Source organism: Gopherus flavomarginatus, chromosome 5, assembly GCF_025201925.1.
Source record: "Gopherus flavomarginatus isolate rGopFla2 chromosome 5, rGopFla2.mat.asm, whole genome shotgun sequence".
NCBI classification, from domain to species: domain Eukaryota; kingdom Metazoa; phylum Chordata; order Testudines; family Testudinidae; genus Gopherus; species Gopherus flavomarginatus.
The window spans coordinates 17894645-17916949 of NC_066621.1; the positions used below are offsets into that span (position 1 = coordinate 17894645).

General features: G+C 43.0%; 2 protein-coding genes across 7 annotated transcripts; one reads left to right on the forward strand and one right to left on the reverse strand.

The window, feature by feature from the left end:
- Positions 1-25: 25 nt before the first annotated feature.
- On the forward strand, positions 26-9118 carry OARD1 (O-acyl-ADP-ribose deacylase 1). Of its 6 annotated transcripts, none has more exons than XM_050953115.1 (6): positions 26-128; positions 918-986; positions 2125-2269; positions 3555-3613; positions 4720-4832; positions 7161-9118. In XM_050953115.1, the coding sequence occupies exons 2-6, from the start codon at positions 951-953 to the stop codon at positions 7261-7263; spliced, it is 456 nt and encodes a 151-aa protein (XP_050809072.1). In that variant the 5' UTR covers positions 26-128; positions 918-950; the 3' UTR covers positions 7264-9118. The 6 variants fall into 6 exon arrangements, with proteins under 6 accessions (XP_050809072.1, XP_050809071.1, XP_050809075.1 ...); XM_050953114.1 differs by having other exon boundaries at positions 117-209; XM_050953118.1 differs by lacking the exon at positions 26-128 and adding an exon at positions 152-209 and having other exon boundaries at positions 910-986.
- Positions 9119-10063: 945 nt separating this feature from the next.
- On the reverse strand, positions 10064-19861 carry APOBEC2 (apolipoprotein B mRNA editing enzyme catalytic subunit 2). Its single transcript, XM_050953100.1, has 2 exons — positions 18858-19861; positions 10064-11382 (listed from the first exon to the last, which is right to left on the reverse strand). The coding sequence occupies exons 1-2, from the start codon at positions 18980-18982 to the stop codon at positions 10845-10847; spliced, it is 663 nt and encodes a 220-aa protein (XP_050809057.1). The 5' UTR covers positions 18983-19861; the 3' UTR covers positions 10064-10844.
- Between the last annotated feature and the right edge of the window lie 2444 nt (positions 19862-22305).

Genomic DNA, 22305 nt, shown 5'->3' on the forward strand with positions numbered 1-22305 from the left:
ACATTGCCGAAGCTCTTACGCATGCGCTAAAAACACGCTCTCCCCACCCCCAGGCGAGACTGCCAATAATACGCATGCGCTGACAGACGCCTCTTCTTTAGGTCTTTTGCGCATGAGCCTATTAACAGGTAAGTCCTGGTCCGCTTTCCACCGCCGAATGTTCTGGGCTGTTACCATAGAGAGGGTGCTCCGCCACTCAGCCTAGATAGGTAAATGGATGGAGGTTGCCATCTTTAATGTCCTACTAGACTGTACCAATGGAGGTGGGGTGTTTAGGAACGGGGTTTACCCACGTGGTGGTGTGTCGTTTGGACTCAACTTGCAGAGGCGTCTCAGGTGCGGGGGGCGGCCTGTGCCGGTGGGGTCCCCCGAGGGCGCGGGGGCCGCGTTGAGCGGGCTCTGGGGTGGGGCCCGCGCAGGAGGTAGGGGTTGTCCCTGGTGGCCTGTCGAGGGCGCCCTGCCCCGAGCGGGGGTGGGGGAGGGGCTGTCGAGGGCCGGCCGCGTGGGCGCCCTGCCCCGAGCGGGGGTGGGGGAGGGGCTGTCGAGGGCCGGCCGCGTGGGCTCCCCCCACACTCCCTCCCGCAGTAGCTCCTAGGCAGGCTCCCTTGGTTTTTGTCTGCCCTGCGGTGAGCCTTGAGCATGGTAGTTGTGTGAGACTCTCTGCTCTGCACCCCAGTGCCACCAGCCTGGAATCCTGGGGTCCTTGTACCTTGAGCCTGCTTGATGCAGACTGATTTTTGCGGGGGCTTTCTTCCTTCGGAAATACCTGCTTGCTCCTGCCTAGTAGCACATCCACTGGGGGAAGTTTGCTTCTTGCAGCCCAGGTCTCCCATATGTCATCCAGCCTAGTTCTGTGTGCTTAGTATCGCTTATCTTGCAAGGCTTAATAATCATGTTTCTTTTCTTTAATCTTGCAGCAGAAGAAATCCTGGAAACAGCCTCACGTTACCATGGCCAGCCCCCACTCCAGGGATCAGGCAGACAGAGTATGTAGAAAATTAACTGTTTGATACAGGTTCTTGCTATTAAATACCCCAGTTTTTATCATAACACGAGAAGTGACATTTTCCTCTTAATAAAGTTTTCCGATTGGCATATGCTCTAGAGTTGTATTGTAAGCATATTTGTTTCTGGGGCATGGCTGTTTTTAGGAAGGGGTAGTCTGACTACATCAACGGTCAACAACTGGTAGGTCCCGATCGAATGGTCGATCCTGTAGCATCTGACAGTCCAACACAATCTCCGGCTCCTAAAAGTCCGGTGGCGCAGCAGGGCTAAGGCAGGCTCCCTGCCTGCCCCGGTCCCGTGCTGCTCTCGGAAGCTCCCAGCACACCTCTGTGGCCCTGAGCAGGAGTGGGGGGGATGCGGGGACAGGGGTCTCTGTGCACTACTCTTGCCTACAGGCACCACACCTGCAGCTCTCATTGGCAGGGAACAGGGAACTCACCTGAGGCTCAGGGTTCGGTTCCCCCTCCTAGGGTCATGTAGTACAGGCAAGTCTCATCTTACGCGGGGGTTCTGTTCCGCGGTTAGTACGTAAAGCGAAAACCACTTATAGTGAAACACTTAGTGAGTTGAATGGTGGGCAGAATTGCCCGCACTACAGATACAGTTTTTATATTGTTGTTTTTCTTTTTTTCCCCCCTGTTTTTGCTGACTGTGCAAAGCTGAATTCGCGCATGTTAAATGCTCCTAAGATGCCACCTGCCTGTAATTTTTGTTATCAAAAGGGGGGCACTGTGCAATGAAATTTGAGAACCCCTGTGTACGTCAACCCAAAGCACAGTTTAGCCCAGTGCTGTTAACTTTAATAAATTACTGCCCCATTCAATATGTTTGCACTAACTTAACCATACCAGTCCAGTTTTCTTTAATTTAAACTGGTTTTTCATAAAATGAACTGATCACAAATCATGTAGGATTCGCAAATGACCTGTAGGAAAGGCTGTGCAACACTTAGCTAATCTTCATTGGTTCATTTGTAAACAGTGTCTCAGTCCAGTCCACTGTACCAGCCTGCCTTGGTTAACTCTCTATTTTTTTTTTCTTCCTTATGTGATTCTGCACATTGAAGGTGGACCAAAGTTGATTTCTCTCATTTAGCTCCTATTTGTTCTTTTTCAGATCAGGTACATAAAAGGGGACCTTTTTACCTGCCCTAGAACGGACTCGTTGGCTCACTGCATCAGTGAGGACTGTCGCATGGGCGCTGGGATAGCTGTCCTATTTAAGAAAAAGTTTGGTGGCATACAGGAGCTGTTGGATCAGCGTGAGTGATGTCTGTGAGGAGGGGAGTCTACTATAATCCATATGCAAGCCTGAGCCTCTAGCAGTAGTTGATGTTTACCTAAAGTATTTATATAACACCAGTCACAGTAGTATCTAGGGACTGATTCTAGGACTAGCCATACTGGATCTGTATAAATTTGCTGTGAACTATTTGGGGCAGAGACACGATCCACTTCTGCATTTGTATAGTGCCTAGCACAGCAAGCCCCTAAGCCTGACCATGGTTTCTGGGGGCTGCCCTAGTATAAATAATAATGAGACCTTCAACTTTTATGCTCCCTAGTTTGTTTACAGGGAGAATTTTTGTTACTTAATTTCCAGCTAAAGAGGAAACCAGAGAGAAAAGCTAACTGCCCGTGTATGTTGGTATTTAAATTTGACCTGTTTCCATCTCACGAATTAATGGGATTCCAGTGGGATAGAGTTCATAACTCACTGATATGAATAAGTTACTGTAGAACCTCAGAGATATTTACTCCTGAGTTAGGAACTACCCAGTCAACCCCACAACTCATTTGGAACTGGAAGTACGCAATCAGGCAGTAATGGAGACGGGGTGGGAAAGGGCAAGTACAGTACTGTGTTAAATGTAAACTACTGAAAAATAGAGGGAAAGCAGCATTTTTCTTCTGCTTAGTAAAGTTTAAAAGTTGTTTTAAGTCAGTGTTCAGTTGTAAATTTTTGAAAGCACACCCGTAACATTTTGTTCAGAGTTATGAACATTTCAGAATTGTGAACAACCCCGCTTCCCGAGGGATTCGTAACTCGGAGGTTCTATTATAGTTCACGCATCTGCTGCAGCCCTGGTTTAGCAGTAGTCAGTTAACTGCAGGATTGGGTTAGCCTAGCTGCAACACATTTGAAAAAGCAACATGAGGGCAGCAGCAACAGAAAAAGCTAAAAACTGAGAGCTTATCCACACTATGGTGCTGCAGCTGCAACTGTAGCACCATAACATAGATACTGCCTACAGCGATGGAAGGGGGATTTCTGTCACTATACTTAATCCGCCTCTCCAAGAGGTAGACCGAAGATGCTGAGCATTAGGTCAATCTAATTATGGTGCTCAAAGATGTTTTTCACACACTGAATGACAATGTCTCTGATCTTTTAATTATTTGTAAAAATAGTTTTGGTTTAGAAAATTCTTTATAATATCTGTTAATTCATTTCTAATCTATTCAGCAGGATTTGGGAGAATCAGCAGTGAATTGTAGAATTTTAAACACACTTAATGTCAATGCTGTGTTTCACTTTTGTTTTAGAGAAGAAGTCTGGAGAGGTGGCCGTTCTGAAAAGAGATGACAGATATATATATTATCTGGTAAGAAAGGGATGAGAGTCAGGCGTTTATTATAACTGAGCCCCACCTCATTTGCATTAAATGGAAGAGAGGTTTTTCTCTAGATTCTCCACAGACATTTCAGCCTTTTAAATAAGACACAGATTATGAGGACAAGTGAAGCTAGATTTTTCTTTCAGAACTAAACTCAGTACAGCTTCCTACCAACAAGTAACTGAAGGACATTTGAATAGCGCATTTCATTTGTGGACGTTACTGTCTGACAATTGTTCAGTAGCCTTTATGTGCAGTGTTGAGGTGTGCTGGCAGGGTAGTAGGGAGATTCTTGTACTGCAGCCATCCTGCAGTTCAGTTGTTGGATGGCTCAGTCGCAGGAATGTTGATCTGGTCGCCTTCATAATTTGCTTTAAAATGTAAAAGCATACAAATGCACATACATTTTGATACCTTTTTTTTTTAGTTCACTGAACTAACACTCTCTAAATCCTGGGTTGTGATTTCCCCACCACCACCTCTCTCTCAAACTATTGGTAATTCCCATTGACCCATATCCTGCTGGTCATGTGAAAACTGGGCCCCTGGTTGTTACACTTGTGCTGAAAAAGCCTCTCCTAGCATGCTGCAATGGGAAGAGTCTGCTTTTCCACTCCCTGCCTGAAGTATGATGTTTATGCTTTAAACAGTTCGTTTGAAACAGGAGCTGCTTGGGTTTTTTGTTTTTTTTTTTTTCAACCGCTTCCCTGAAAGTATTATTCAAAATATTGGTGTACTGTGTGAGACAGATGCAAGCATAACCCCAGCATTTGGTAATGAGAGAGATTGCAGTTTATCTTTTGACAGGAAAATTTTAAAGAAAAACTGTGTTTTTCTCCAAACCAGATTATTGCCTTTTAGAAATGCAGTATTTAGTTCCCTGATCTGCTGTGTCATGTGGCACAGAATTGCAACTAAATGTCTAAATGGTAATAGTTGTACATCTTGTATTGAAATAACTAGTCAAGTCCAGTCACCATATACTAAGAGGTAGTTGATTACCAAAATCCAGGCCACAATTTACTAGAGTTAAGGAGAAAATAGCTTGTACCATTGTTGCTAATGCACTGTTGAACTTTTTAATTTGTACACAGATTACGAAGAAGAAAGTCTCTCACAAACCAACCTATGAGAATATGCAAAAGAGTTTAGAAGCCATGAAAACTCATTGTCTGAACAACGGGGTTACTGACATTTCCATGCCTAGGTAAGGGAATTGGAGACTACAAAGTACATATTTCATTGTCTCTTGGGCGGAAGGGATATTTTAGGAAGTGACCATTTACTGTGAAATAAAGGATCAGATGCCCACTCTTAATATTATTATATTCAGTTTGGGTTGTACAGCTGAAATCTGATCACAAATGAAGTGAGTTCTGTGGCCAGCATGTAGGCCTCGTTATTTCTTTATTTTTGACTGCATTAAGTTAATTTCAGATACATTTAGTTAGTGCTGTGTCAAACTGTAGCTGCTTGAAATTGCTGAAATATCGAAGTTGCAACATAATGGGGACTGGCTTATCGCACCTTAATCAGCAACATAATATTGAATGCCTATATATGTCTAGCTAGGACCCAGTCCCATCATTTAATTTAAAACAAGCCTGGGACTAAACTAGGATGGAGAGAGAGGGCTTATTTCAGCTTTAATTAGGGTTCAGTTCTCCCGCACATACACTTTACACTAATTTAATAGTAGATTGTAAAAGCTGCAGGACAGTGCATGGAGATTCCAAGCTCTTTTAAGGGAATCTGGAACTCTGTCCCTTTTTTTACTTCTGCAGTATGTAGAGACTGCTAAAGAGCAATGTGCTGTTGGGGCAGCATATGCTGTATTTAGGTTCTTTTGGTACATAAAGATATAATGGAGAATGTGAATTTGTAGTATTCTGAAGCAGAGCATCTATAACTTACTGAAGTGCTGAATCCTATTGAGGAGATGCTTGATAAGTCTACTCCTCCAAACAGATTATTGCTGCAAGTTTGGTCTTGTGACTTATTTAGCACCAAATTTCCTGCTTTTTCACACCGTTCTTGTGAGATCTTTCAAAGGGACCTTAAAAACATAGTTACATAAACAAGGTTCTAGACAGTAATTTATTTTCTTTTAGTTAACCTTTGGTACAGCATTTTGAAGATGTGCAGTGCCCAGGAACTGTTTTTTGTTATTACTGCTTTTCTCATGTTGTAAGTTGGTTGTCCCACAGAGAAATGCATGAAACAGGTCATCACATACCTTCTCAACAAGGACAAATGCAAAGTACTCCACTTAGGAAGGAACAATCAGTTGCACACATACAAAATGGGAAATGACTGCCTAGGAAACAGTACTGCGGAAAGGGATTGGGGGGGGAGGGGGGTATTAGTGGACACAAGCAAGTCAACAGTATAACATTGTTGCAAAAAAGTGAACATTCTGGGATGTATTAGGAGTGTTGTAAGCAAGACACAAGAAGTAATTCTTCCACTCTACTCTGCGCTGACTAGCCTCAATTGGAGTATTGCATCCAATTATGGGCACAATGTTTCAGGAAAGATGTGGACAAATTGGAGAAAGTCTAGAGCAACAAAAATGATTAGAAGTCTAGAAAACATTACCTATGAGGGAAGATTGAAAAAAATGGGTTTGTTTAGTCTGGAAAAGAGAAGACTGAGAGGGGACATAAAGTTTTCAAGTACATAAAATGTTGTTACGAGGAAGAGGGAGAAAAATTGTTCTTAACCTCTGAGGATAGGGCAAGAAGCAAATGGGCTTAAATTGTAGCAAGGGAGGTTTAGGTTGGACGTTAGGAAAAACCTCTTAACTGTCAGGGTGCTTATGCAGTGGAATAAATTGCCTAGGAAGGTTGTGGAATCTCCTTCATGGAAGATTTTTAAGAGCAGGTTAGACAAATGCTTGTCAGGGATGGTCTATGTAATACGTAGTCCTGCCATGAGTGCAGGAGGCTGGACTAGATGATCTCTTGAGGTCCTTTCCAGTCCTACGATTCTCAGCATATCTGAGACAAGTGTGTGTTTTGGTTTTTTTTCCCCCTTCACTTGGGTCAGTGAGTTGTAATTGGAGTAATTTCACATTCACATTCTTTTCGTAGATTTTTAATAAGAGAGCATTCCATCATCTAGCCTGACCTTCTGTATAACTCAGGCCAAAAGAATGTCATCCAGTTAGTCATCTGTTGCGCCCAATAACTTGTTTAACTAAAGCATATCTTGCTGAAAGGCATCCAGTCTTGACTGGAAGCCATGAAGAGATGGAAAATCCACTTCCCTTGGAAGTTTATTCCAATGAATGACCACTGTCATTTGATGCATTTTTTTTTAAACACCTTATTTCTAACTCCAGCGTCTGTGGGGTTTTAACTTCCGTTGGTTCTTGCTATGCCTTAAAAAGTATCCAGTATTTTTCCCTTGAGAAGGTACTTACACCCTCTAATCAAGTCCTCTCCCAATCTTTTTGTGCATTTGTTTGTGAGCTTTACAACATACTCAATCAGAAACAGCTCATCACAGCCACTTTGGTGTCTTTATTTTCCAGGATCGGATGTGGACTTGACCGTCTGGAATGGGATAAGGTTTCAGCGCTACTTGAGGAAGTGTTTGAGGACACGGACATTAAGATCACAGTTTATGCTCTCTGAACAAAGGGACGTTATGGAGATGATTGTTGATTTCCCTTGCTGTAGATTCAAGTGGCTTGGGAATTGATTTAAAGAAAAAGCTGTGTGTGAAGCAGAGCCCGTCTCCTCCTCTTTGAGGAATAATTTACCATTAGGTTTTTCCCAATGGCAGGCAGTTGCTTCCAGAGAACTGGCTAGTTTGGAGTGTGTTGATCAGAGTTCAGAATGAAGTATCTAGAATAAACCTTCAAGGTTATATAAATATCCCTCTGGGATCCTTGCCTGTGAGTCACATAGTGAACCACCAGATGTCACTGTTCCTCCACCCTTCAGAATACCCATCTGCTCATAAAGAAATATTTTCTTACGGTGGTGATTTGTGCGCATGGAAGTTTGAGCTAGTTTGGCATTTTTTAAAATATTCCAGATATTTGAATTTAAAAGTTATATGTATCTGTTTAGTGTGTCGTTTCAGATAACGAAGTGAATCACTGTGGTCATCTGCTGTTTAATTTAAAACAGTACAGTGTTCAGTTCAGTCATGGAGATTTCCTCTGTTCTTTTAGTTATTAAAAATTAAAGTATTATCTTTTCAAAACATAAGTGAGGTTTCACGCTTTTATCAGGAGTGTCTCTTAAGCATCATGCTATCAAGTCTCAAGTACATACCTTTTTAACTCTTGCTATTGAACCAGAGCGCAACCCCTCTGTAAACCCAACTATGTTCACATTTCTCTCTGCCTTCTATATGAAGGCTGAACTTCTCAAGGGAACATACGTGTATGAGGCATAGATTCCTAGGAGGCTCATTTTGCCCCACATAGTTGGTACAAGTATCAGCATGCAAGTGTTCTGAGAGATGGGCTAGTATGAAATAAAGTGGGCTTAGCATTAAATGCATGTATAGGTTTTCATCTTTACTCTTCATCTACTGTATTTATAGATTGCTAGTCATTGTGGGGGCTGTGTCATTCCATTTCTACATCTGGCATTGCTAAACGGCAATGAACAAATCATTAATAAATAGCATATTGAATCTAGCAGGCCAGCAAAAGGAAGTCCATTACTTTGTGGTGGTCAGTAAACTTCAGATGGAACATCTTCTTTTCTTCCTGTCCTTACAGTAATTTACCAGGTCTCTTTCTGCAGCATTTGGTTCAAAGGTTATAATTCTGCTGATTTTAAAACCTTATACTGAAGTGCTCTATCATATATACTCTTAGTACTTGTAGTATGTTTTACTTCTGATATTGTCACAGTGACTAATCTTGATTTATTTTTAGGATGCCCATTACTATAGTAACTGAGTGCAAGAGTATAGGAATTCTAGCATAAAGCAGAATCCCTAATATCTTCTTTTTATCCATGTAATATATGTAAACTCTTCTCTGCTCAAACGCAACTAACAGCTTGTGTTGCGTGGGATCCTTTGCATAATTGATGGAGTTCTGCAAATCTCCTTCTCTAATCTTTAAAGGCCTCATGTTTTACTCTCCTCCTTTTCAGTTCAAAATGATTGAATCTTTGCAGATCATGAATATCACTCTTTAATTTGTTAGAGGGTTGCAACTGGATGATTCTGTCTTTCCACTCGTATGTATTTGTAACACCTTAAAAACGCAAAGCCAATATCATTTGTTGACTGTCCTTTTGTCCCTTGTAGAGTTGTTTTTGGTGTATAACTGCTGTAGCCAAACATGGAAATGACTTTTTTTAAAGGATTGAGTTCGACAAATAGAAGCTTGGAAAATTGGGTCTTTAAACAAGCATAAATATGTACCAAAAATATGGGCCTGGATTTAGGTTTTTGTATCTTATTTATATTTGTTGTCTAAATCTAGTAACAAATGCAAACAGTAAATCAATAGCAACTGTTTTTGTCTGCTCGGCATATTGATGGTTTCTTATCACTATTCATGTCCTTTGTATTGAAGGCTTTGGCTAGGGTTTGGTGCCAGTGGGAGACTGACATGTAAACTGTTGGCCGTACTTGTCTTTTCTGCCTCTCTTACCTTCCTGTGGTCTGCTGATATTGCTTGGTGCTGTTGATACAGAAAGCATGGTGAGTCAGAAATTTAACTGGAAATGTGAATCCCATCTGATTCAGGATCTTGGCTGACCAGCCTCCCTATAAGCTTTCCACCCATTCTGTGTAGGCTTTATCTGGGACGTCATTGTGGCCAGATTTTTCTCTCTTCCTCTCATGCTCATGTTGGTACTTGAAATTTCTTCGTACCTGGGAATTCCCCCTTCCTATTGCACTCTTTCTCAAGTGTGAAACACTTCACTGGTGGGTTGTAAGGCCATGGTTCTTAAATGTAGTAGACCCTGTGTGGAGAAGGGGACGGGGGTGGAATCACAGCTGTTGTGAGTTTCTACAGTGGCTGCCAATTTATTTAGCTCCTTTGCCCCTACCAGTTTTATAGCATGAGCGTCTCATAGGCCAAAGGGAGCAGATAAATACTCGAGGCATTCAGAATGTCACCAGAAGGCTCCAGTATATTGCTTATAACTGTCTAGAACTGTTAGCCCCAGTCCCCACATTGAGTTTTGGATTATCTATACACGGTGGAAAATGAATAATTTTGTTTTCTATATACCTATGTGTTTTTGTCTGAAAAAGGTCCTTAGCATTTATAAGACATACATTTGCTCAATGCAGTATCAAATATGCAATCTTGATCTAAGGTGAGGTTTGTTTTTTGTTTTTTTTTTTTTTTAATGCTAAAACTGCCCCAGTACGTGGGGCCTGCACTCTTTCCTGCCAGTCCTCTGAAGTCTACTGCATTCATGTCGTTAAGCACAGCACACAGCCTTCTCCTGTCCTGCTAACAAAGACAGTGCACGTTTATTTTAAAAATTAAAAAACAAAATGTCTAAATGCTACATGGTAAATGTAGTCTGAGTCCATCAGGGCTATGTCTGCTAAAGGTTTTTGTTGCATCCTGCCTGACTCAAAGCAGCTCTGAAAAGCTGAAGGCATGTCCCAGATGTCCAAGTCTGTCATGCCTGTCTCTCCTCTGGGTGACAGATCTCTTACAAGCTGGCCCTGGAGAAATGAGAGAGAGACATGTTACCAGCTTCTGATGTTTCAGGGCTTTGTTGCTCAAAATTAGTTATGGACTCCTCAATCTTTGTGTATGGCAGAAGGGATGGATGATATACTATAATATACCTCCTTTGATATGTTTCTAGGGGACTAGAACCACTACCGCTGCCTCTTTCCAGTTCTATTAGATGTGCAAATGTCACCCACTTAGAGCAAGAAAGTTCCATTCTTTTCTATCTAATGACCCTCCCCTTTATTTCCTAATGAAAAGTGATTTGGGGCGGAGGGGTGAAATTCCTAGAGGTACTGACATGTCCCTGCAAGGAAGAGAGCTCAGTATGCCTCCACATGCCCTATAGTGGGGAAGATCACACTAATGGATTGCTAGCTGCAGTGGGTAAGGAACTACTAACGCGAAATTCACTATGATCATGTACTGTCAGACCTAGGCAGAGTTGGAGTCACAGATGAGAAACAGAGAACAGAGATGGGTCTGTCCACCATTAAAGCAAGAAGCTAAATGAGCAAACTGAAATCCTCACTGGCATGGGCCTCAGTGTAGAACCTCTGATAACTTCTCTTCGTAATACAGGAAGTTCTCTTGAATGTCCTCCCAGGGCTCAAAGGCCTTTGCCTCTCCTTCTTCCTGCTCTACAAAGTTCTGCCAGATATACTCAAAGTCTTGAGGCTTCATAATCTTCAGTTTGCATCCAGATGTCTTCAGTTTCTTCAGCGCCGCCTGCATCTCCGGCTCCTCCCACATAAAGAGGCGGCTTACCAGGATGGAGAGGCGCAGGTTCTTGTTCTTCTGCAGTATCTGCGCTATCCGGCCAGCACAGGGCACACATGGGCTGGAGGAGACATACCAGGTGACATTGTAGCGCAGGTTGGGATCGCATGTGGGCAAGATGTTGTTGAAGAAAGCATCCTCAACATGGGCAGCTGCATGCTCATCCTCCAGATAACCCCGAAAGCTCCCCGACTCTTTGCCTTGGGTCTCCACGACATAACATAGGAAAGTCTTGTTCCTGCCTGAGCTGTATTCCACGTTCCTGAACTGGAATTTGAAAAAGAAGGCTGGGAAGCGCTCCCTATGGAGAGGGGAAGAGCAAGAGAAATGCCTCAGTGTTATAACGTATCCTGTAATAACACACAGCCTTCAACAGCAACTCTCAACCAAACATTAGTCAAGCCTCCCACCCTCCCTGCCACCCTGAGAGTGGAAATTTAAGTACCCTGTGACTTGCCCAAGGCTCCCGACCAGTCAGTAGCAGAAATGGAATGGAGAATTAGGGCATTGGACAGGAACTCAAAGTCCTGGGTTTAGTTCCTCCGCTCACCCACAGACTTCCTGTGTGATCTTGGGCACCTCACTTAATCTACCTAGTGCCATGGTTCTTCACCTGCAAACTAGGGACTATACCTCCTACCTCAACTGCATGCTGTAAAGATTAAAAATTAATTGTTGTGAGGTGCTCAGATAGTCTAGTTGTTAAGGCCATATAATTACATAGATAGGAATAGAACCTTAGAGTTCTGGCTCCCAACCCCATATTGTCTCTGCCTGGCTGCTTTGGGTTATATTTACTTCATCCATCCACACTGCAAATCTCTGTATATTGGCTATTAGAGAATTTCAAGACTGCTCGGCATAAGGTGTGACTTTCTTGAAACTACTTTGGCGTGTTATTTGAATGTCTATTTTTTACTGCTGCAGGAAGCAGAAAAATGACTTCTCTGGGCACGGGTCTGCTAGAGCACTTCAGATCTGAGCTGCACACCTGCCATTCCAATGTGAAGCTCCTCCACAGCTCTTCCAGTGCCCTTTTAATGGTAGTCTACAGTACCCTTGGAGTCCAGAACTCTAGTCTATCATCTATCCTCCAGCTAGATTGACTCTCTTCTGAACAGAGGCAGATGACTGGCTAGTACTAGCATATAAATGCAAGCTTCTGCACACACTGATGCAAGTGTACTTCAGTCCTGGTGGTTAGCCTGCTGTTCTGGTCTTATACCCTCAATTGTGCTGTGGTTTTGTTGAATATGGATATAGGAGACTAAATCTAGACCTGGTATAAATAGGTGCATCTCCCATTGCAGTCATTGTGAACTGTTCCTTCCCTGGTTTCCAAATGAATTTAATCTCACTGATTTGTCACCTCTGAGATGAATTTGCTTGTGGTCTTTTTCCAGAACAGGATGTTCCCTGGAATTGTTTAGGGAGGTTATATTTAGTTCCCTAAAACGCTGCAGCTCTGGTACTTCTGACACTTACCGTTTAAGAGGGGAAGGGTGATATTCAAGATGTGACTGTGACCTCCTGATTGGGACCCCATTTTGCTAAGGGCTTACATAACCTAGTCAAATGACAGCCCAAACCCTGAATATTTTATATAGGGCTGCAGTTCAAATACTCTGGTTCACATTTCCCAACGGTGCTGCTCCGTGGGTGTTGGCAACAGTGCAAACTCTGCTGTATACCAGCTGCAGGGGATTAGGGCACTGTGTTCTCAAATCCTGCTCAGAGTCAGTCTAAGCAACGCAGTGGCTAAAATGGGGGTGGCTGCCAATGCGGTGGCTGTTGCAATTGCTGGTGGTACTGGCTCAGCGTGAAGAAAAACAGTAAGGTAAACAAGGCCTCTCCATTTTGATTGAGGACCAAAAAATTCCTACTGGGTTGAAGATGCTTTGATGACAGGGCAATCATTGAGTATTATAAATATAGTACTGCTGAATAGTCTGACGCCAGGCACAGGCTGGGAAATGTGGAGAACACCCAGGGCTTCGGTTGTAGTATTGAAAACTAGTGAATATATTTTCATTCAAAACATGAGTAAAAAGGAAGAACACTTAAGTCCAGTGCCCCTTGGAGTCAATGGAAAGGCTCCTGCTGACTTCAGTAGACCTTGAATTAGGCTTTCATTGCCTATTTTCATGTGTAATCAAAAAGAAAGGGCCGAAAGGATTAAGGGCTTGTCTAGAAATTTGCACTGATACAGTTCTGAGTTCAGATGTCTAATGTAGATACACTGCCCAAGTGCAAGTTCTGTTGTGCCCTGATGCAAGGTGTCTGCATTAGGAGTCTTCACTCATACATATCATTGCAAATTTCCATAATCTAAGCAAGCCCTAACAGACCAAGCAAAGTGACCATCAACATTTCTCCTCTTGGCAATACTTTCTCTTTCTTTCCCCCGTAAGAAGATTTAAAGGTACCTTTATAAAAGTGAACAGCAAAACTCCCACTGACTTCATTAGGAGCAGGATCAGACCATTGTGCTTCCCTCCCATGAACTGGGTGAAAATCCTACTCATTCCTTGAGTCTAAGAAATTGACATTTGTTTGGTAACAGCCAACTTCATGACTTTACCTCTGAGATAATTGGTGACTCCTTTTAAAAATCTAAAGGTTCCACCCAGCACAAGCTACCTTCCCCTTGTTTCAAAGGCAGGTTTGCAAAGCCATAAGAAATCACATTTTTAAATAAATATGTAACAGATATAATAGTCAACTACACATTCATTCCTGATGTAATTCTGCTGACTTCAGAGGAGTTACAGGAGGGGTGAATTGTCTCTTTATCTTTTAATGAGTCATTTAATCTGTGAGGGCCAGATCCAAAAGCTCTTAAAGTCAGTGCAAAGACTCCTGTTGACTTCAGAGTGCATTAAATCAGGGCCTCCAAGTAGACCTTAAATAAAATCTCTTCCCTATCATGTACTAGGCTGGCTGGGATTACCTGTGATGTTAAAGCAAATCTGTTTTCCTGGCAATGTGAAATATACACTAGATCACTTTATTTCCAGTAAAGAAGCCTGTAAGCAAACCTAAAGAGACTATCCAAGATTGTTCATGGCTGGCTGAGATCTTGGAAACGCTTGCTTATCATGGGTGCGGAGAGTATTAATTAATGAAAAGGGTTTGGTTTAAGCCCATCTCGCTCAGAGTGGTGTGGATATTCCAGCACAACTATGTCATTTAAACAACTGCAGTGGGAGAACTTAAGTGCTTGTCACAGGATTTGCAATCTGTGTTCTCAGCAATCAAAAACTGTACCAGGTGTCTCTGGCCCCCTATGGCTGTGATATCTATTAGCAAGTGATTCAGCAGGAAAAGAAAAAACCACACATACCGTAAGATTGCACGCGCTTTGGACCTGTGCCTGTGCGTCGTCTGAACTTCAAGCATTTCAGACACTCATAATAATAAGTAATTATGATACTTTGCATTTCTATAGCATCATTCATCTGAGGAGGTTACCACACTTTACAAACAATTTGTTAAGCCTCACAATTCATCTCTGAAGTAGCTAAGTAAAGGGGCCTAATGGTAAAGAAGTGGCTAGTTCTCAGGAGACCTGGGTTCTAGTTCTAGCTGTGATACTAAGTTGCTGTGTGATAATGAACAAGTTATTAAACCTCTCTAGGCATTAGTTTCCCCGGGTGTAAAATGAGGATGATCCTATGTATCCATTTTTGAATGAAAGGCATATAAATGTTATGCCCATTTTACAGACGGGGAAAGTGAAGGGCTCTTGCTTTAAGGTTACACAGAACTTCAGTGGCTGAACCAACCACTAGAACCCAGGAGGTATGATCTCTGGTTAAGTAGGGCCTACACAGAAGCAATGTTTCATGCTCCCTTCACTGGCTCTATAGCAGCCATTCAGTAACAAACAACTGTGTGGGGCTCATTGATGACAATGGTGCAAGGACTCCCTGGTGGACCCATACTGCTCTGTCATGACTGGAGCCTACTACAACCAAGGAAAAGGGGAAGGATTTGCCACTGCATGTCTGTGCTCTAGGGATTCTTATTTTCTCCCCAGAGGAATGTAGTGTAAATTCATACATCAGTTTGAATCCCATGAAGTTTACACAGCTGGGCTGAAACTGGCTGTAACATTGAGAAAAGGGTTTTAATGTTCTTAAGTGTAAAGAGCGAATCAGGTCACCGGCCCCATTTGCAAAACAGACTTCTTGGAGCTGCAGGCAGCAACATCAAACACTTGGCAAGGATCATAAAATGTCCCTAATCCAAGGTCGACAATTGAAATGCTTGAACTGTACACAGTGTAACTGAGCACACACGCTGGGGCTTTGGAGTTGTAAATTCTCTCATTAGCTGGATAACTGGTGCTCTTCGCTGAAATTTTATAAATAACTAGAAAATCCAAACTGGAATCACATCCAACAAAGACACAGAGAAAGAGATTCCCACCTGCAGTCCCAGGACTTCCAAATACAATATCTTAAGATGGGCACTTCTTAAACATTAGGGTAAATTGGCTGAATTTTTCTTCTTGAGCATCCTCTGTGACCTCCCTGTTTTCTCCCTTTGCTTTCCCACTTCTCACCCTTAGGAGCCCAGCACATCAATAATAATTCCAGGTAGACATATCTTCTGCTAGACCTAGTCTGACAGCAAAAGGTAGATCGTTGGGCCCAATCCTCAAATAGCACAGTGATCAGTACCTTGAGTTTTATGGTCTTAGCTCAGTTCCTAGTGGATGCACAGTTCCCCGTCCACATCATAAAGGTCACTATAACAGCTGGCACCAATTGTTCCATTTGTTGTCAGTCTCAGTACAGAGGCCAAGGAGTGAAAGAGCTTTGGTCTCATGATCTCACCCTGAGAGCTGGTCTCCAGAACAGAGATGAGACCCACTGGTAGAGGGGTGTTGGGGAAACTTTCACCATTCTTGTCCAAAGTTTACCCCTCCTGTGGATAGTAATGGACAGAAGATAGTCCCCAAGAAGAGCAATCCAGCTAGGGTTGCCAACCCTGCAAAATTGGCCTGGAGTCTCCCGGAATTGGCATCCATCTCCCGGTGACTATTGAAAGCAATCCAGGAGATTTTAGTAGGATATTTTAAGAAAATGATATGTCATGTGGGGGAGGGGGGGAATCTCCCAGAATAGCTTCAGTCGGAGTTGGCAAATCTAAATCCAGCACCTCTAACTGGGCCTCTGTAACAGCCAAGCAACGTCACAGAAATAAAAAAGTGTTGTTGAGACCACAGGGCCAGGTTCTGCCTTGCCACACACCTTGCACAATAAGTTCACCAGTGCAAAATGGATGTAAGTCAGAATGGTAGCATTGTATGCCTACTCAGCATTCACTTTGTGCAGATGAATATCATGACACTGGGTAGGATTTTCAGAAGCACTTTGCATTGGCCCAACTCTACTTTCATTGAAGACAATGATATTGACTTGAAAATCCTACCAAGGGTAAGACAGTGGAGAATCGGGTCCCAAATATGGCCCACTATTTTTAAACCATCAAAAATTGCAGAAGACTTTTAAAAGAGATTGTGAGAATGGAAAACAAAATTATTCTCGGGTGAAATCCAGAGACAAAACAAGTATTAGAATTTGGGGACGGAACAATTTAATGTAATTATTTTTGTCAGAATATCCATTATAGGCAGCAAAGTGACCAGTCAAAATGGCATCTTGTTACTCAACATGTTTGCTCGCTGTGTATCTTTGATTCACATCTGCTGATTTTTTGGACCAAAAGCTTTCTGTCACTTTAGCCCTATGTGGAAGCAACACAGCTAGGGGGGAGAGAGCTGGAGTATATCCTGCCTTATGCATCATCATCAGAATTGCCAGCTGAGTTCCGATTGTAGAATCTTTCTTAATAGTGATGATGTAACAGGCAGAAGGGCCACAGCTGGATTTTCAGTTCCTGGATTGAAGTCTGTGTTAAAGGCTGCTGGAAAACAATCACATTTTAGTTTATTAATTGAGCACGTAGGCTTGGCAACCTTGGGAGAGAATAAATACAGAGCTCCACCATAATATTTTTATAATGGCATGTTTCTGGTTAAGCCACACTTTAAATTATGTACGGTTACATCTAGACAGTACAGTGACTAGCATATTAGAAATGCTTAGGGATGGTAGATTAGACAGACAGATTTTCCTAGCCATGCCTTTCCCTTATATATTATTAATATATAATCATTTGTCTATTGATTAATCATCATTCCATGCTTGTATTAGCTGTATGGTTTATTGTATTGGGATCTTATAAGGATCCTCTTGTAATCTGTACTTTTCAGAAGGGCTCAACACTCAGAACGTGAGCCAGATTTCCCATGGAGCTCATCACCCATTTACACTCCTAAATAAGTGACCAGATTTCTAAAAGACCCCCACGTCCAACATGCTGAGCTGTTTGGAGAATCTGGCCCTCAGTGTCCCAGTGGGAGCTGCTGAATCAGTGCTTTAATTTGTGCTAGGCTGAGCCCCAGCATCGCTAGGCTGGGCAGTTCATAATCATGCCACCTCTGGGCTTGCTGCATCAGTTATGAATGTAAAAAAATGGCTTGAGTCCCGGCACCTCTTCCATTACAAATTAAGCACTGTGCTGAGTACTTTTGAAAACTGACTGATAATCTGGCAGCTAAATGTGAGCTGGGCTCTTTCGACAGTCTGGCCCCAGGGGTGGGTGCTGAGCCCTAGAAATTCTGCCCCCGAGCTCATTTGAAAATCTAGCCTGTATGATCCATAGCGTGGGCACAACACAGCAGTGGGTATTTTTCAGGGCTGATTCTAGGGTCCCATTATTGGGGGAACAAGAGGGTATTCTGGGTCCCTATTTAAAAAAACAAACCACCTTCCAGGAGTCATGGGGCTCGGTGGATTTTAAAAGTTTAAAAAGTAAAATTTGGCTGCTGTGCCAGTATTTTGCTGTGATTTATAATTTATATAAAGGATGAAGGCTCTCCAATCTGTGGCTGTTCTACTGCTTAACACTGTATAACTTTGTGCATATTTTGGCCTTTCTGACAGTAATTTGGAGCCCATGAAGATTGTTTGGGGTGGGTGGGTGTTGGGGGAGCTCTCACCACTGTTATCCAGAATCTACCACTCCTGTGGATATTAATGGACAGAGAATAGTCCCCAAGAAGGGCAATCCAGCGCCTCTGACTGGGCCTCCGTAACAACCGCGCTACTTTGTTAAAGTAAATAGTCTCTCTTGCTTACCCTTCTCTACCCACACCATTAGCTCTGGGGATAGTATTTTTCCTAACCCCGCAACAGAGGAACTTGCAAACACTACCCCTTCAATAAATCAATATTTCAATATTCTTCAAGGGCCCAGTTCTTCCACCCTTACACCAAGTCGTACCTTACTTGATGAGTGATCCCACTGAAACCAGTGAGACTACTTGCATGTTTAGTGACTTGTCAGTATTGGCAAGAGATAATTGATAGAATCAGCCCCATAAATGGATCCAGTGAGTTACAAGCTGATTTGAATCCATCCTACACCTAAGCAGTGAAACTGTCTTCACCAAGCAACTTCACCCTAGCTACAAGTTCAGCTGTAGGAAGAATTGCAACCTGCACAATATAAACAAAATTCAGAAAATTCCTTTCCAGACTTGCACTGGCCCCAGATTTCATCCTTATTTCACCAACATTAAAACTTCAGGCAGAGATCTCACCCTGGACAGACTGTGTGAGAAGCTAAGTGAAAATGAGTCATACTGGCTTTCTTTACTCGCTGCCTCTTTAAAACTAAACTCTGTGCACTGATCTCTCTTACCCTCCCACGATTTCAAAGGGTGGCAGTTTCTCCAGCTCCTTCTTCTTCTCCTCAGACTCCTCTGCATTTTCAGGCTGCTCCTCACCAGTCTGGGTGGCGCTGGGCTTCTCCTGGTTTTCAGCCATCCTCTCAGGTGCTGGTGCACCGGGTTCAGACCGCGAGGAAAGAGAGGGAGCAATTTTCTGAAACCAGTGAAGGGATCAGAGATGGCAGAGAGAGAGAAAAAAGGGAGTTGGGAGTTCCAGTCCTGGAGGCAGTTGTCGGGAGCTAAATATGGAACAATGCTGCAGATACACTGACTGGATGAGGTGGTAGAATGATCCAACAACTCTCAGATATCATCACCCTCCCTCGCTTTTGTGAAGGCCTTTTATCAATCTCTCTCACTCCCCTTTTGCCTTTAAAACAAACTGAGGAATTCACTGTGGGCGGGTTAGGGCATGGATGGAAAACCCAGGAAGCAGAAGTCACCTATTTATCACAAGCAGGACAGAAAACTGGCAGGCTGCAGGACTGGCCACTTCCCCGCCTGCCCTGATTTGCCCACATTCTATCATCCTGCCTTTGATGAACCACGCTTCTAGAGTGGGCAGGAAGGAGCAGGAAGAGTCCTCGATTTGTTTTATTTAATGATCACCCTGGATAATGGATGGGGCTGAGCCATGCTTCAATGAAGCCCCCGGCAGACATTACAACTGGAGCCCTCCCAAGAACCTGAAAATTACACCCTCTGCAAACCATGATTCTGTGGAGTGGGCACTGAAAGACAGGGATCCAACAGGGGCAAAATCCTAGTCCCATCAAAGCCAACGGCACAATCCCCACTGATGTCAAAGAGTCCAGAATTTCACCCCAGGTGTATTAAAGTCAGCTGAGTACAGTTGCACAGCAAGGAAATATTTGGGGCGTGGGGCTGTGACAAATTACACCAGCTCAGAGATCTGGTCCTTGTTCCCTACATTTATCTCTCCTTAGACTGTAAAATACTTGGGGCAGGGACCATTCCTTCTTGGATGCATGGAAATCACTGCAAACAAATTATAAATAATAATTAAAAGACTCCTGCTTCTCAGTTATTCCTTGGTTTGTTTACACCATCTTTGCAGTTGCTGTGGGTGCAAACACCGGATCAGTAATTGCATCGAGTGGAAGGCAGTCTAGAGACTGGAAGTGGGAGCCTATGGTGGCGTTGAGGATCAGGTTGGAGTTTGTGTGTGGGGCCAGGAGGTTGTATAGTACTAAGATCAGGAGTAAGTAGCAGTGGGATTGGGAAGTGGGGTCTAGGACTGACATGTGCAGTGTGGGAGGTAGAGTATAGGATTGTTCAGGAGAAGTTCTGAGGTGGTGTTTACTGTATTTTGCCTGAACCAGGTTAGAATGGAATCCAGCTATCCTAAAAAGGCCATGTAGAATAGCATTAGGGGGGTCTATAAAGTTTTATTGATAAAAGTTTGGGATGTTTGTATTGCTCTGCAAAAGTGGGGAACACAGGGCTTGTTTGGGTTTCCTGTGGCCTCTAGAAGGGTTTATTTTTTAGTATTGAGGATGACATAAAATGTTTCCAAATTTCACAAAAACATCTCATACTGAATTTAAAGGGAAAATGGATGCAAATTCCAGGTGCTTCTAACTTAATGGAGTTTCCTGCCGTGCCTCTAGGTTGAAAATAAATAAGAAGCATGTAGCTGCTCTGAATTCACATTTTACTCCTTCAGAACCAATTGGAAATCAAACCTCCAGCATCTTGACTGGTGTGCTAAAGGTAGAACCCATGATGACTGAGAGTCAGCCAACCAAGTTATTAAATATTAGCTCTGTATTCAAGGAGTAAGTACTGTAAGTTTGGGGAGGATACAATATATTCTTCATACATATCAAAGAGGCTGAATTTCTGTTTTCAGTGCAAAACTTAATTCAGCTTTAACTACAGTGTTGCATTCAGTGCCTCTATAATTTTATAGTGCCCCTCATCATGACAGATTTGGACCATTTACACTCGATCAGTTGTACAATTATTTTTTCTTATTGCACATTGTTCAGTTTTTGTCCCTTTACTAACAATGATCTTTCCTTTCTATAGCATCTCAAAGAATCCCAAGGGTCTTCCCACCTCCCCACATGCTGCACCACTGAAATGCAACTACTTCTGGGGCAGAGAACAGCAACCACCCTGCTGCACCAACGCTGTTTGCTGAAACCTCCTGAGTGGTAGTTGTTTATTTGACGACTAACACTTCTGGGGTGGATTGTATTGTGACAACAGGACAGTAAGGGATTTGAGAAGTTCTGAGACAGTCTGTCCAAATGATATATATAATTTTTCCTATGCTTTTAAAGCTTGAAATACTTTCCTTGGCTGGTGGGTAGAGTATTGTTTTTCCTTTTGACTGGTAACTATGTTCAAATTCCAGATCCCTTGTCCGGTCATTCTCACCTTTGACATTTTGGGGAGTGATTTTTGGGATGGGAATCCTCAGCTGATGAGTGACTGCTCTTTCCTTTTCTCCTCCCATCCTCTAAAAAAAAATAATCCCATCCTCTCTTGTATCCCCTGACCCACTGTCTCTATTTCTGGAAGCTCTCAACAGCTAGATTAATCATGGTGCCACTACTCTTGCAGCCGTTAGCTTTCACTGGCCCAGCCAAACTGCAAAGATCGATGCAAGCTCTCAGCTAATCTCCGGAATGTGCTGCTGAGAGTCTGGTTCCATCCAGCCTTTCCCCAGCTGCTGCGCAGTTCCATCTAGGGCAGTGCACTATGTATTCACAACCCCCACCAGTCTGTGCTTGGGCCAAATATGTAAAGGAATGCCAGAGAGATGCTGTCAGACATTTGCATTAGAACTGTAGGGGGAAAAGTGTCCATCGGTTTGATCCAGGTTTTTTGACCAATTGATAGCTCCCAAAAAGGGTGTGTGTACGTGTGTATGGGTACATGCCTAGTGACTGCACATAGTAATGTCGTGCGCTGCACAGCAATTTATTTTTCCTTCAGCTAAACAAGAGAGGGAGACTTGGGCCTGGGTCCAGCAGAGGTGCCATATGTGCAGTTATTGTCATTACAGTCTGGGGTAACAGGGAACACTGCAGGTCAAGGAGGAGGCACACAGGCAGAGCTGTGGGGAGTAGAGGCCAGGACAGGGAATGGTTGCTGGAAGGTTGTAAGATGGGACACTAAAGGTGACATCCAGTTCTGGATAGCAACTAGAGATTTGATCCTTTTTGGCTTTTGTGGGTTTTGTCTCAGACTTTTAGAGCTTTGCCATTAACTTCAAGGGGAGCAGGATCAGTCCCTTAAATTCATCTGTGACAAACAAAATTCTTTATCTTTTTTTCCCACGTATTCAGATCTCATGGGGAAAAAATATAATAAAACACACCCAAACCCTTTGACTTTTCTCCCATTCAGATCCTTTGTCAGTAGCCTTCTAATCATGAACATTTATTT

Bases quoted from the DNA above. Each gene is read 5' to 3' on its own strand.
- OARD1 (XM_050953113.1), top strand. From the start codon at position 258: ATGGAGGTGGGGTGTTTAGGAACGGGGTTTACCCACGTGGTGGTGTGT. The intron at 337-909 runs GTGCGGGGGGCG...TCTTTTCTTTAA, and splicing joins AACTTGCAGAGGCGTCTCAG to TCTTGCAGCAGAAGAAATCC. The intron at 3,614-4,719 runs GTAAGAAAGGGA...ATTTGTACACAG, and splicing joins ACAGATATATATATTATCTG to ATTACGAAGAAGAAAGTCTC.
- APOBEC2 (XM_050953100.1), bottom strand. From the start codon at position 18,982: ATGGCTGAAAACCAGGAGAAGCCCAGCGCCACCCAGACTGGTGAGGAG. The intron at 11,383-18,857 runs GTAAGAGAGATC...CCCTCTCCATAG, and splicing joins CCCTTTGAAATCGTGGGAGG to GGAGCGCTTCCCAGCCTTCT.